Source organism: Geotrypetes seraphini, chromosome 1, assembly GCF_902459505.1.
Source record: "Geotrypetes seraphini chromosome 1, aGeoSer1.1, whole genome shotgun sequence".
NCBI lineage: Eukaryota > Metazoa > Chordata > Amphibia > Gymnophiona > Dermophiidae > Geotrypetes > Geotrypetes seraphini.
The window spans coordinates 9,369,026-9,381,034 of NC_047084.1; the positions used below are offsets into that span (position 1 = coordinate 9,369,026).

Here is a 12,009-nt window from a genome sequence, read left to right on the forward strand (position 1 = left end):
TGTCATCTACCAAGGTAGCATGTACCAACATTTCATATGAAGCAAGATAATACATATGAATTGCCATAATATATAGCGTTATGTACAGGAATGGAATGTATGCTCTCATTTTGATGTGTTTAATCTTGTAATCAAAGGTTCCCTTGCATGTGAATTTTAAAAACTTAATTACCAGGACATTCAATACATTCTCCTTCTGTATTCTAGGTGAATCAATTCAGATCTTTGCTGAGATTGAAAACTGCTCTTCCCGTATGGTAGTGCCAAAGGCCGCCATTTACCAAACACAGACTTTCTATGCCAAAGGGAAAATGAAGGAAGTGAAACAGCTCGTCACCAACTTGCGGGGAGAATCCCTGTCATCTGGGAAAACAGAGACCTGGAATGGCAAACCACTGAAGATTCCACCAGTGTCCCCTTCCATACTAGGGTCTAATATAATCCATGTGGAATACTCACTCATGGTAGGCACATTGCTAAACTTTTTTTTTTTTTATAAGTTCTTTATTCATTTTCAAACTTACAACAAGTGCACAAAAGAATATGAAAGACATTCATACAACACTTGAAAATCATACAATTATATTATAAATAAATAAACTAGTTAAATTCCCTCCCCCACCCACCTTCCTATACTATCATTAAACATATCATAATTACGTTAAAACACTCATTATTAAATCAAATTTTCCCCCATCATCCCCTCCCCCCTATATATATATACTACCAGAGAAAAATGATGCCTATTCATTGCAAAAATCAACCATTGGCCCCCTAGATCTTTAAAAAAAATTTATAACTACCTTTCTGTAAAGCAATTGCTCTTTCCATCTTGTAAATATGACACAAGGAATTCCACCAAAATGTATAATTGAGATTGTTATAATTTTTCTAGTTGTTAGTAATATGCTGAATAGCAACACCCAGAATAGCAGAGTTCTAAGCAGAAAATAAGTTCACTGAGTATACTAATGAATGTGGTGACATTATTTTTGTTCTATCGAATAGCAACACCCGGCATTATCATTAAAAGTTTGTTGTTATGTACTGATAATTGACTTTTTTTCCTCATAGACATACCAAACAGAACAGTATCATATGATAGTGCAACATGGTTTTCTAATAAGCAATTTATTTGAGACCAAATTGAATTCCAAAAGTTCATAATGCAGGGACAGTAAAAAATTAGATGATCCAATGTCTCCGCTTCTAGATTACAGTGCCAGCATCTATTAGATTTAGAGCTATCCAACTTCTGTAAACGAACTGGGGTCCAAAAAGCTCTATGTAATAAAAAGAACCAAGTTTGTCTTATAGACGCCGACACTGTACATTGCTAAACATTTTTAAAGAAATTGAATTAATTGACTTGTTTGAAGCTTTGCTGTGAGATTCCTTTTAATGAATTTCCTATCCTGTGCTTATAAAGCAAGATCAGTTTGACTGTGTAGGTTACCTATGCACGTGTGAATACTGAAGCAACAAGGGAAGGATTTTTTTTTTTTTTTTACAACAAGAATTTGCCCTTTGTGGATAAAGACTGTATGAAGGGAGTTGTCACAGCAATATAGTACACATAAGGCCCCTTACAAAGCCGTGGTAGCAGTTTTCACACAGCAAATGCACCGAAGCCCATAGGAATTTAATGGGCTTTTACACATTTGCAGTGGAGGAATCGCCAATGCAGCTTTGTAAAGGAGCCAAAAGAAGATGAGGATGCAATATTGCAACTAATCCAGAGATTTTTCTGCACTGCATTGTTATTTCCTATCAGTTTCTCTTAAGCCTGTTTAAAATTTGAAACAGTTTTAGTTGACACTGTCTGTTAGTAAATACTCTGTGTTTTTCTATTTTCTCTGAATTTTACTTCCCTTCAGCTCCAAAATGAACCCCTGTCTTTGAATTTTGTTCTTGTACATTTTTATTGAAGCTAGTCTGAGACATTACATGTCAGATTAGTAAATGGAAAACTCCTGATTAATTCTAAGTGGTAAATCTGTTTGTCCTTTTTAGGTGTATGTGGATATTCCTGGTGCCATGGACTTGTTCCTTAACTTACCACTTGTCATTGGTACTATTCCTCTTCACCCATTTGGAAGCAGGACATCCAGCGTGAGCAGCCAATGCAGTATGAATATGAACTGGCTTGGCTTGACACTGCCAGAAAGACCTGAAGGTAATATTACATTTCACGTAAATCCTTGGGCTGCCTGGTATCATAATGTATTTAATAATCTGTTGGCACACTTGTAGTCAAAAAAAACAAACTGAAAGCAGTGCAAAAACAATTCATGAATGAATAGAAATGGTATGCTTAGGCATAGTACCAAGCAGAGAAAGTTCCACATGCAATTGAAAATGAGACTTGAGGCTTTTCTCTTTCCCCCTCAACTTGTTAATTTTAATAAATGAAATATTTGCTGTGGGGCCCTTAATTATACAACAGAGAAAAGACCACTCTGCACGAAATGCAAAAGTCCAAAGGAGAAGCAGAGTGAGCCAAGGTCTTCAAATGAGCTCCAGAGGAAAGGAGGAGGAAGAGGTGATTCCCATATGCATCTTGACTACGACCCTTATATCAGTGTCCCGCAAACCTTTTGATACTGGACGCGATAACCTCATTCGCATACATGACGACATCACGTAAACATCCGCCCATACGCTGAAGCCTTCCAACTGCTGCCCTGAGCCTATTTCTACGCTGGTAGGAGTTACTGATGGAGGAGAGGTGCATGGAGAGGAGGAGAGGCACTGGCACCGGCTGCTGCATCACACAATTCGCAACACACTGCCTTAGTTACTCTGCTTGGCTGAGCATTATTTATGAATTGATATTAAATCCATGGCCATTAACTAACTCAAGACGTATTCACTAACTTGGACTCCTGATGCAGGCTCGCTCACCAAAACATGGCCTGTGTAGAGCCCAATGCAAGGTCACATTGTATATGTTACTTGGGTTGCCATTAAAGTGTAGTTTGTTTGAAGACCCTGGCTTATGCTGCTTCTCCTTTGGACTTGAGCATTTAATCATGCCATTGGTATTTTAGAAAACAAGCAAAAACCTCCCAAACCCCAAGAATAGAAAATGGATAGGGGGAAGAGACAAAGACAAACAAAGAACTCAGCTAGCTTTAATATAAATTATTAGAGCGGGAGAGCCCTCAGTCACACAGCCACCACTGGGAAATCCCAGGGAAAGGCTGTCACGGGCTTACACCCAGAAGAGTGTTAACTGTGAAACATCCCCGGGCTCTCTCCGCGTGAATAAGTAAATAAAGTGCAACAATCAAGTGCAATGTGTGAAAAAATATATAATAGATCAAAAAAACACACTCAGGTAACTAAGTTTGAGTTTGTCTCTGTCCCCTAACCAGGGGGCCAAAAGGAAAAACAAGTGTCCAAATCTAGCCAAGCCAAACACAATCTGGCCACTTCCAGATTGTGTTTGGCTTGGCTAGATTTGGACACTTGTTTTTCCTTTTGGCCCCCTGGTTAGGGGACAGAGACAAACTCAAACTTAGTTACCTGAGTGTGTTTTTTGATCTATTATATATTTTTTCACACATTGCACGTGATTGTTGCACTTTATTTACTTATTCACGCGGAGAGAGCCCGGGGATGTTTCACAGTTAACACTCTTCTGGGTGTAAGCCCGTGACAGCCTTTCCCCTGGGATTTCCCAGTGATGGCTGTGTGACTGAGGGCTCTCCCGCTCTAATAATTTATATTAAAGCTAGCTGAGTTCTTTGTTTGTCTTTGTCTCTTCCCCCTATCCATTTTCTATTCTTGGGGTTTGGGAGGTTTTTGCTTGTTTTGTGATTTTTCTACCTCCCTTACTTTAGGGTTTCATTTTTGTTCTATTGGTATTTTAGAGACATTGAATTCTTCATTGGCTGTTTATAAAAGCACGGGAGTGTGTATTTGTAGCATTCTTGCTAACAGCTGTGCTCTTTTTGCTGCTTGCAGCACCTCCCAGTTATGCAGAGATTGTTACAGAGGAGCAGAGGCAAAGCAGCCTGGTTCCATCATCCGCCTGTGATGACTTTGAAAGAGCTCTTCAGGGACCACTCTTTGCATACATCCAAGAGTTTCGGTTTCTGCCTCCTCCCTTATACTCTGAGGTAAGTCAATCAGTCATCTCCAATTCTCTCTCTGTTCCCCCGCCCCACCATCACCAGCAGTGAGAAGTGAAATAAAGCAAATAGCACAGTGGCGTACCTAGGGTATGTGGCACCCGGGGCCCATCATTTTTTGACACCCCCCCCCCCCCCCCCATGTAAAAAAATTTTTTTTTTTTTTTTTTGCAATAACCATGAAATGGAATAAATGGTCAGAATAGAAACAGGCAGTGAAAATTTTCTTTTATTGAACCTCATATATGTAACCATTATTCCAAACATAACAAAACATAAATTATGTCTAAATTGTCATGACATTAGAAGTACATATGGAGTAGTTGCAGGCAGTGGCGTACTTAGGGTATGTGGCACCCAGGGCCCATCATTTTTTGACACCCCCCCCCATCTATATGAAAAATATGATTTTTAGTACCAATCTACATATCGCACCACAAGAGTGTACCTAGGAAAAGGCTGCATCTTAAACACTGCAGTGAGCACTAGAACACCAACACATACATTGTAAAACTAAACAAGCCAGATCCCGCACAGTCAATTGGTCCTGTAGTCAATGCCAACTGAAAACTATGTCTTTTTCATACACACAGAACAGAGATACACCCTCGCCCAAAATGGAATAATCACAAACTAAAAATAGAAATATGTAGACAAAAGTTAAACTGATCCGCCAAGAAACCAGACCCTGGATACAATGCAACACCACAAAAAAACAGTAACACATGTCCTCTAATACAGTGCAAAATATAAAGACAGTAGATGTAAATTTGAAAAAACTGATACATAACAATCACCACTTTATAAATTAACAAATAAAAATAAAACAAATAATGAGATATAAAAAAATACAATTTTATTGGACTAATCCCCGTAAGCTCGGTCCCCATCCCCGCAAACCACCTGATTCCATCCACACAAGCCTTGAATTGTTTATATTAAAGTATAAAAAGAAACAATATTCTGTACAATTGTCAATTTATAAATCAGCGTCTTCTCCCCACTCTCTTCCCCATTTCCCTTCAGCATCCTCAGCCCACTCTCTCTCCACTTTCCTTCAGCGCACGCACATAAAAACAAGCAAGTAATTTTATATCATTTTCATTCTATTCATTCATAGAAATTAAAGTCTAGATAATGCCAGTCACATAACAAAACATGATTTTACAAAAATAATTCCCTGCAGTCAAGCCTGCAAGGATTATTAGATGTCTTTCAGCAGTTCCCCTCCCTCCCTCCCCCTTACCTTTGTTGCCAAGTCAAAATGATCTACCAACAATAAAATTTTAAAAACACAAAGCACGCTGTACGCAGAGAAAATGTTAATTATCATTTATATTCCGCGGGTTTTCAAAGAGGTCAAGGCAGATGACTTTATGCAATGTCACCTCAGTAACAACTATACAAAAATAGACAAATATTCCCCCTCCCTTTTTACTAAACTGCGATAGCGGTTTTTAGCGTAGGGAGCTGCGCTGAATGCCCCACGCTGCTCTCGACGCTCATAGGCTCCCTGCGCTAAAAAACTCTATTGCGGTTTAGTAAAAGGGGGCCATAGTGCAAAATATAGACAGCAGATATAAATTTTCAAAACGGACACATTTTGATCACTAAGTTGAAAATAAAATCATTTTTCCTACTTTTTTGTCTGGTGATTTCATGAGTCTCTGGTCCTTCTTCTGATCCTTCTTCTTTCTCTCTCCCCCTGGCTCCCCTCTTTATTTCTGCCTTTCTTTCTCTCTCCTCCTGGCCCCCCTCTTTCTTTCTGCCTTTCTTTCTCTCCCCCTTGACCCCCCCTCTTTATTTCTGCCTTTCTTTCTCTCCCCTTGGTCCCCGTCTTTCTTTCTGCCTTTCTTTCTCTCTCCCCCTGGCCCTCCTCTTTCTTTCTGCCTTTCTTTCTCTCCCCCTTGACCCCCTCTTTATTTCTGCCTTTCTTTCTCTCCCCTTGGTCCCCCTCTTTATTTCTGCCTTTCTTTCTCTCCCCTTGGTCCCCCTCTTTCTTTCTGCCTTTCTTTCTCTCTCCCCCTGGCCCCCCCTCTTTATTTTTTCCTTTCTTTCTCTCTCCCCCTAGCCTGCACAAAGCCATCGTGCCGATTTCTCCACTTCCACGATTCTTTCCCTACCCTCACCCCCAAGCCAGCAGCCGATTTCTCCCTGCTCCTTCCCCGATGTCCTGATGTCCTGAACTTCATCGGGCAGCAGCAGCATTCACAATTCACTGATGTTGCCCGCTTCAGGCCTTCCTCTCTGTCGGGTCCTGTCTTCATGAAAACTGGAAGTAGGCAGGACCCGGCAGAGAACAAGGCCTGAAGCCAGCAACAGCAGCGAATTGTAAACGCTGCTGCTGCCCGAAGAAGGTAATGGAGCACCGAGGCAGTCCGCTTCTCCCCCCTCCCAGCCGAACCCCCGCTGACCCTCCTATCTCCCCCCCCCCGTGAACCTTTCCGACCTTCCCAGCGAGAGCAGCAAACCTCCTTCGCGGCTTTCTCCTCCCTCTGCCGCGTTACTGATGACGTCATCAGTGATGCGGCAGAGGGAGGATAAAGCCGACGCTACTGGAGGGAGGTTTGCTGCTTTCGCTGGGAGGGTCAGAAAGGTTCACTTGGGGGGGGGGGAGAGAGATAGGATGGTCAGCGGGGTTTCGGCTGGGAGGGGGGAGAAGCGGTCTGCCTTGGTGCTCCAAGGCCTGGCGCCATTACCTTTTTCGATAATGGCGCCGATGCTGCTTTCGCTGGGAGGGTAGGAGCGCGATAGGGACCGTGCCAGCTGTGCACCCCCCCCTAAGGCGGCACCCGGGATGGACCTCCCCCTCGCCCCCCTTGGTACGCTACTGCCCTGGGGAAACAGCCTGCAACAAGATCGCGCGATGCCAGAGATCTTTGCCTGCTTCGGCTGTTTCCTCCGCCGCGGTCCCGCCCCTCCTCTGACATCAGAGGAGGGGCAGGACCGTGGCGGAGGAAACAGTCGAAGCAGGCAAAGATCTCTGGCATCGCGATCTTGCTGCAGGCTGTTTCCAGACGCGACACCCGGCGCAGGGGGGGGTAACTGGACCGGACCGGGAGCACCCCCTCAGGGCTTGGTACCCGGGGCGGACCGCCCCCCCCCCCGCCCCCCCCCTTGGTACGCCACTGAAATAGCAGCTGTAATAGCAGTAAAAACTGGAAATTGAAGGCATTTCAGTACTGAAGATTGCTATCCTAACTCTAAGCAGGTAAACACTGAAATAGCCACTTTGCAAAGATTTTGGCGCTGGCCCTAGACCCATTTTATGAAGGTAAACTGGAAACTTGATCCTGCTTGCTTTGCAAACTGTGTGCCGTGGCACATTAGTGTGTCCCCTGAGATTTCAGGTGTGCCGCAGCACATGGGAGGAGGAGAGGCGCCGGCTGACTGTCTACAGGACGTGCCTCTCGCCGCGGGAGGCATGTCCTGTAGGCAATCAGCCAGTGCCAGCGCACCTCCATCACTCCTGCCCTCTTCCCTATTGAAACCCCCCACTGGTAGCTCAGAGCCTGTATGAAGGCCCTTCATTCATGCACGTGACATCACGGCAACATCACACGCTTCCAGGTGCCTTAAGCCATGGCCACCACGGTTAATGTGCCGCAGTTTGAGAGAGATTGCGAGACACGGCTTTAAGTGTTGTGCATATTATGGCAGATTTTTCCCTCTATTTTGTGTGTACTGCTATGCTCTAAGTGGACATTTCATCCCTTCTGGAAGGCTTCATAGAGAGGGCAGCTGGGATCTGTTGCACCTGATTACATGCCTCCCATTTCCACAGAAAATGAATATGAAAATGTGAATATTAACAAGTTTGTATTCAGAAGCAATTTATCAGAAAACCAGGTGCTGCTAGTTGAATAAGTACTGATAACCAGGACATTCACAGGCACTATGGCCTGAATTCTCTATACAGCCGTCTAAAAAGCGGCCAAGAATCACGTGTCAATCATGCGACAGCACTGTAAAGAGAATCATGCTGTATGTGACCAATAGGCGCCGGAAATGTAGGCCAGGGTTTTCCGGACCTATGTTTCTGGTGCCTATCTATGCTGTGAATCACATCTATGTGGGCGCTTTATGGTACCTAACACCACTTCCAGTATTATCCACGCCCATAGTGGCGTTAAGCACCTACATAGGCATGATTCTGGCACCTTTGATTTAGGCGCCAGTAGGCGCTTTATTTTTACTGTTTAAAAATGGTATTTCTCACTTAACTTAGGTGTTGGTAGGGCGCCGTTTATAGAATATCCCCCATATGGCTAGTGCTAGTCCAGATCATGAGTAGAGCCATGTAACATACCTGGACAATGGCAATATTCAGTTGGTGTTCCACTACTGACTGCATTTTATATATATATATATATTTTTTTATTTTTTTTTTAAGTCATTAAGTCATTATTTTTTTTTAAGTCATTATTCAGTTATTTCAACCTGACCAACTTTTTTTTTCCTGTGATTTAAAATGATTTTGATATTTAGAATGAAGATTAATAAGCTGTTGCTTATGAATTTAAGGGGTCCTTTTATCAAGTTGCGGTAGGGGTTTAATGCGCATAATCCCGCACATTAAACCGCCCGCCGCGCTAGCCACTAAGGCCTACATTGAGCAGGCATTAATTTTTTAGCCGGCTGCGGGGGTTAGCGCGTGATGAAATGTCCGACGCGCTAACCCCGCTAGCGCGGCTTGATAAAAGGACCCCTAAATGTGGCAGGCTGTAATTTGTGTAAAAATATTACCCTAGAGCTGCCCTCAAATATGGCAGCCAGTATATATTTTCCACACAAAATGAAGATAATTCACTGGACAGAATAATGTTCCTTCCCATAGTTTCTGCCTTGTATGCAGAAGTGATTTGGGCTCACAGCATGAAGATAAGTGTATGTGTGTTATATATACTCAAGAATATTTCATGTTACTGTCTGTTTTATTTAAGTAGCATTCTTAAACTGATCCCTTTTTGTTCTTTTTTTACATAGGTTGACCCCAATCCAGATCAACCCACTTTGGAGCAACCGTCCTGCCCCTCTCGCTGAAGGAAAATGTTATAGGCTTTTTAAATTTTTTCATAAATGGAGCAGACCCATGTTTGAACTGATGTCTCTGCTCAGCTGGGGACAGAAGTCTACCAGAGAGACACTTTAAAAAAAAAAGTTTTTTGCTTTCACCTAGAAAAAAAAAACAGCAAAGGCAATAAAAATCAACCTATATTGCCGACTTTGGAAGCTTGCAGCATCAGTGTAAGACTGTTCTCCATACCTGAAGATCTGAACTTACCTTACAAAGTGGCACATACTAGGCGCAGCTTCACACACGTAGCATGGTGTGTGTCAGGACACTCGCCACACACTAAAAGAGAAAGGATGGACCTTCTCTGGCTCTCTTGAAAAATTTGCACATGTGCAGTTTAGTTATCACTACAGCTTTCCTTAATGCACGGCAGACTGTTCTGACCTTCTGAACTTTGTTCATGGCCTGCACAGCCTGGAGCAAAAGAACTTTGAGAAACTGAAAGATGACAGATGCACTGACTATTTTTGTTGATATTTTTTTGTTTGAGTTGATGTAGCCTGGACTCTACCCTCATGTACATGCTCACTATTGTCCTGTTTGGCTAACCATGTACCTGTCACCTATTTGGTTTGGCTTCACTGGTGGATTCATTTTGCAAACTATCAAATGCCTTCAAAGCTAGTCCATGTACATTTGTTTGCAGCCTACTCTGGTATAATAGCAACATGATTTGGTGGGCAAAAAAAGACTAAGAGAAGGAAGTTTCCAGAAGACTTTGCTAACATTGTATACGTACTTCATTTCTTGTCGGTTTATTGCCTTTCTACTGTCATGTTGAGTGGTATTTTGTTACAGACTGCCTAAAATCACTTAATCTCAGGTGAAGTCATCACTTGCCAAAACTTTTGCATACAATTTCTATTTTTTTTGTCCTTGCACTGTTGTACTAGGATGTGGGTGGAGTGGCGCTGGAACAGAGACAACAAAAATATAAAACAACCCTTTCCCCCATTATCTTTGTACAACATAGGACATTTAATACAACTGATTCTCGCATATTAAGCCAAACAAAGAAACTCCAGCATATCTGCAAGCCATGAGGCAGAGGTCACGGTGGTGTTGCAAAAACATGTTATGGTCTGTGATTGGCATCAGAGCTTCCTCATCCTTTAAAAGCAAGGAGCATTCTAGTTAAACACAAGCTCCTTGTTGGTTAACTGTAGGAAATGGTCAAATGATGTAAGGGGGAGGGGTCTTGTCATGAGTGCACTTTGATCTATATGCCCCTCAGGGCTTGGTGGAAGATTGAGAATGCTACGTTAGCAGGTCACATCTTGAGAATAGCTGTCAAGTATAGGCTTGTGTGAACCTTTCAGTATGGTGTGTTCTCATGCAAAAGGGATAAATATGCATATGGCAAAAGGCTTTATTTAACAGAAAAACACACCTCTGATTTATGGCAGTATCTTGGGAATGTTTATAACCTGTAGCACAAATACCAGCATTGGTTATGGTTTTGTTTTTGTTTCTTTCCCTTCCCTTTCTCCTTCCTTTTTTCTTTTAATTTTTTTCTTTAAAAAAAAAAAAATCAAGCCATGAGCACAATTCCTTGCATAGACTATTGTTAATATACTATTAATGAATGAGTAGTTTGATATAATCTGTGCAGTCTAGCACAGGAAAAGAACAATTTTGGTTTCATTCTGTGCAGGAATGGTGGTTCTTACTTCTGAGGTTTTATGCATAAGAAAATAAGCTTTTGTTGCATAATGAGTAGTTTCAAAGGGATTCCTGCCACACACATGCCAAAGCTTTTTCTAGAGACCTTAGTGATGCATGCAGTGTGGCCATGTGATATTAATATGAACCCTTTTTAGGCTGCTTGCTATAAAGCATATCAGCTACAAATAAATTTCTCTTTCTCATAAGTGACCTTTTAAAAAAAATCATGACAAAATTTCCCCCCTCCCTTTTTTTATTTAGATAAGGCTTAGAAGGCAAAAAATCCACAGCAAAAAAAAATAAAGAGAATCACGTTTTAGATGATTCTATTAAGGAGTTTGGTCTTAATAGCCAAACTCAAACAGGATAATAGGTTGAACGTTATTTTTCTTTGTATGTTTGGATTGTTTTGTGATTGTCTGTACACGCCTCTCCACCACCTCCCAGAATAGCTTATGGGATAGTTGGCATTAAAGGGCATTTGGTGATCCTTTTAATTTTTGGATCACACTTTTTTTTCTCTTCTCCTTGTTAAAAAAAAAAAAAAAATCCTAGGAAACAATTGTGCATGGTTGTACAGTGTGTGACGAAAGATTATGTAACATAAGGTTGACCAATATGACCTGTTTGGCATTGTCATGTGACTTATGTGACACAAAGATGGGCATGACGTATAAAAACTTTATCAGATAAAGTTTGTAAAAGTATTTCTTTACTCTGATGTTTAGAGGCATTATTTTGTATCTTTATTCCATAAATATTGGTCAATCCCTTATATGATATACTACTAGGTTCTCAAGTATAATCCAGTATTGAAGAGTTACCCAGTTCCAAATTGAACTGGCAATAAGATCCAAAATATTAGAGAAACCAAAAGTGCAATATATGTTTGCTTTTATAGATTATATTCTGTAGCTGTTTGTACATTTTCTTTTTCATTTTTTATTTTTGTTTGGTGCTCAACATGTAGGCTCTGTTTTTAAAGAAACAAATTGTGGAAAATGAATTCAATTTTCCTATTCTTCCTTGTGAAAATTAAACTTTTTTCTAAAAAAAATGAAGGAAACCGAGATCTTTGTGTTATTGTACAAAACTATAAATATCCACTAACTAGAATAGCACATAGAGGGA

The 12,009-nt window shown here is 41.4% G+C and overlaps 1 protein-coding gene across 1 annotated transcript in view; it reads left to right on the forward strand.

Moving 5' to 3' along the window:
• The window catches only part of ARRDC3 (arrestin domain containing 3), a 29,127-nt gene extending 17,533 nt beyond the window's left edge, over window positions 1-11,594 (forward strand). Inside the window, exons 5-8 of the mRNA XM_033919686.1 lie at window positions 208-464; window positions 2,014-2,176; window positions 3,970-4,124; window positions 9,123-11,594. Of these exons, the coding sequence (XP_033775577.1) occupies window positions 208-464; window positions 2,014-2,176; window positions 3,970-4,124; window positions 9,123-9,179 (632 nt within the window). The 3' untranslated portion in view covers window positions 9,180-11,594. The remainder of the gene's footprint in view (window positions 1-207; window positions 465-2,013; window positions 2,177-3,969; window positions 4,125-9,122) is intronic.
• Window positions 11,595-12,009: the final 415 nt, after the last annotated feature.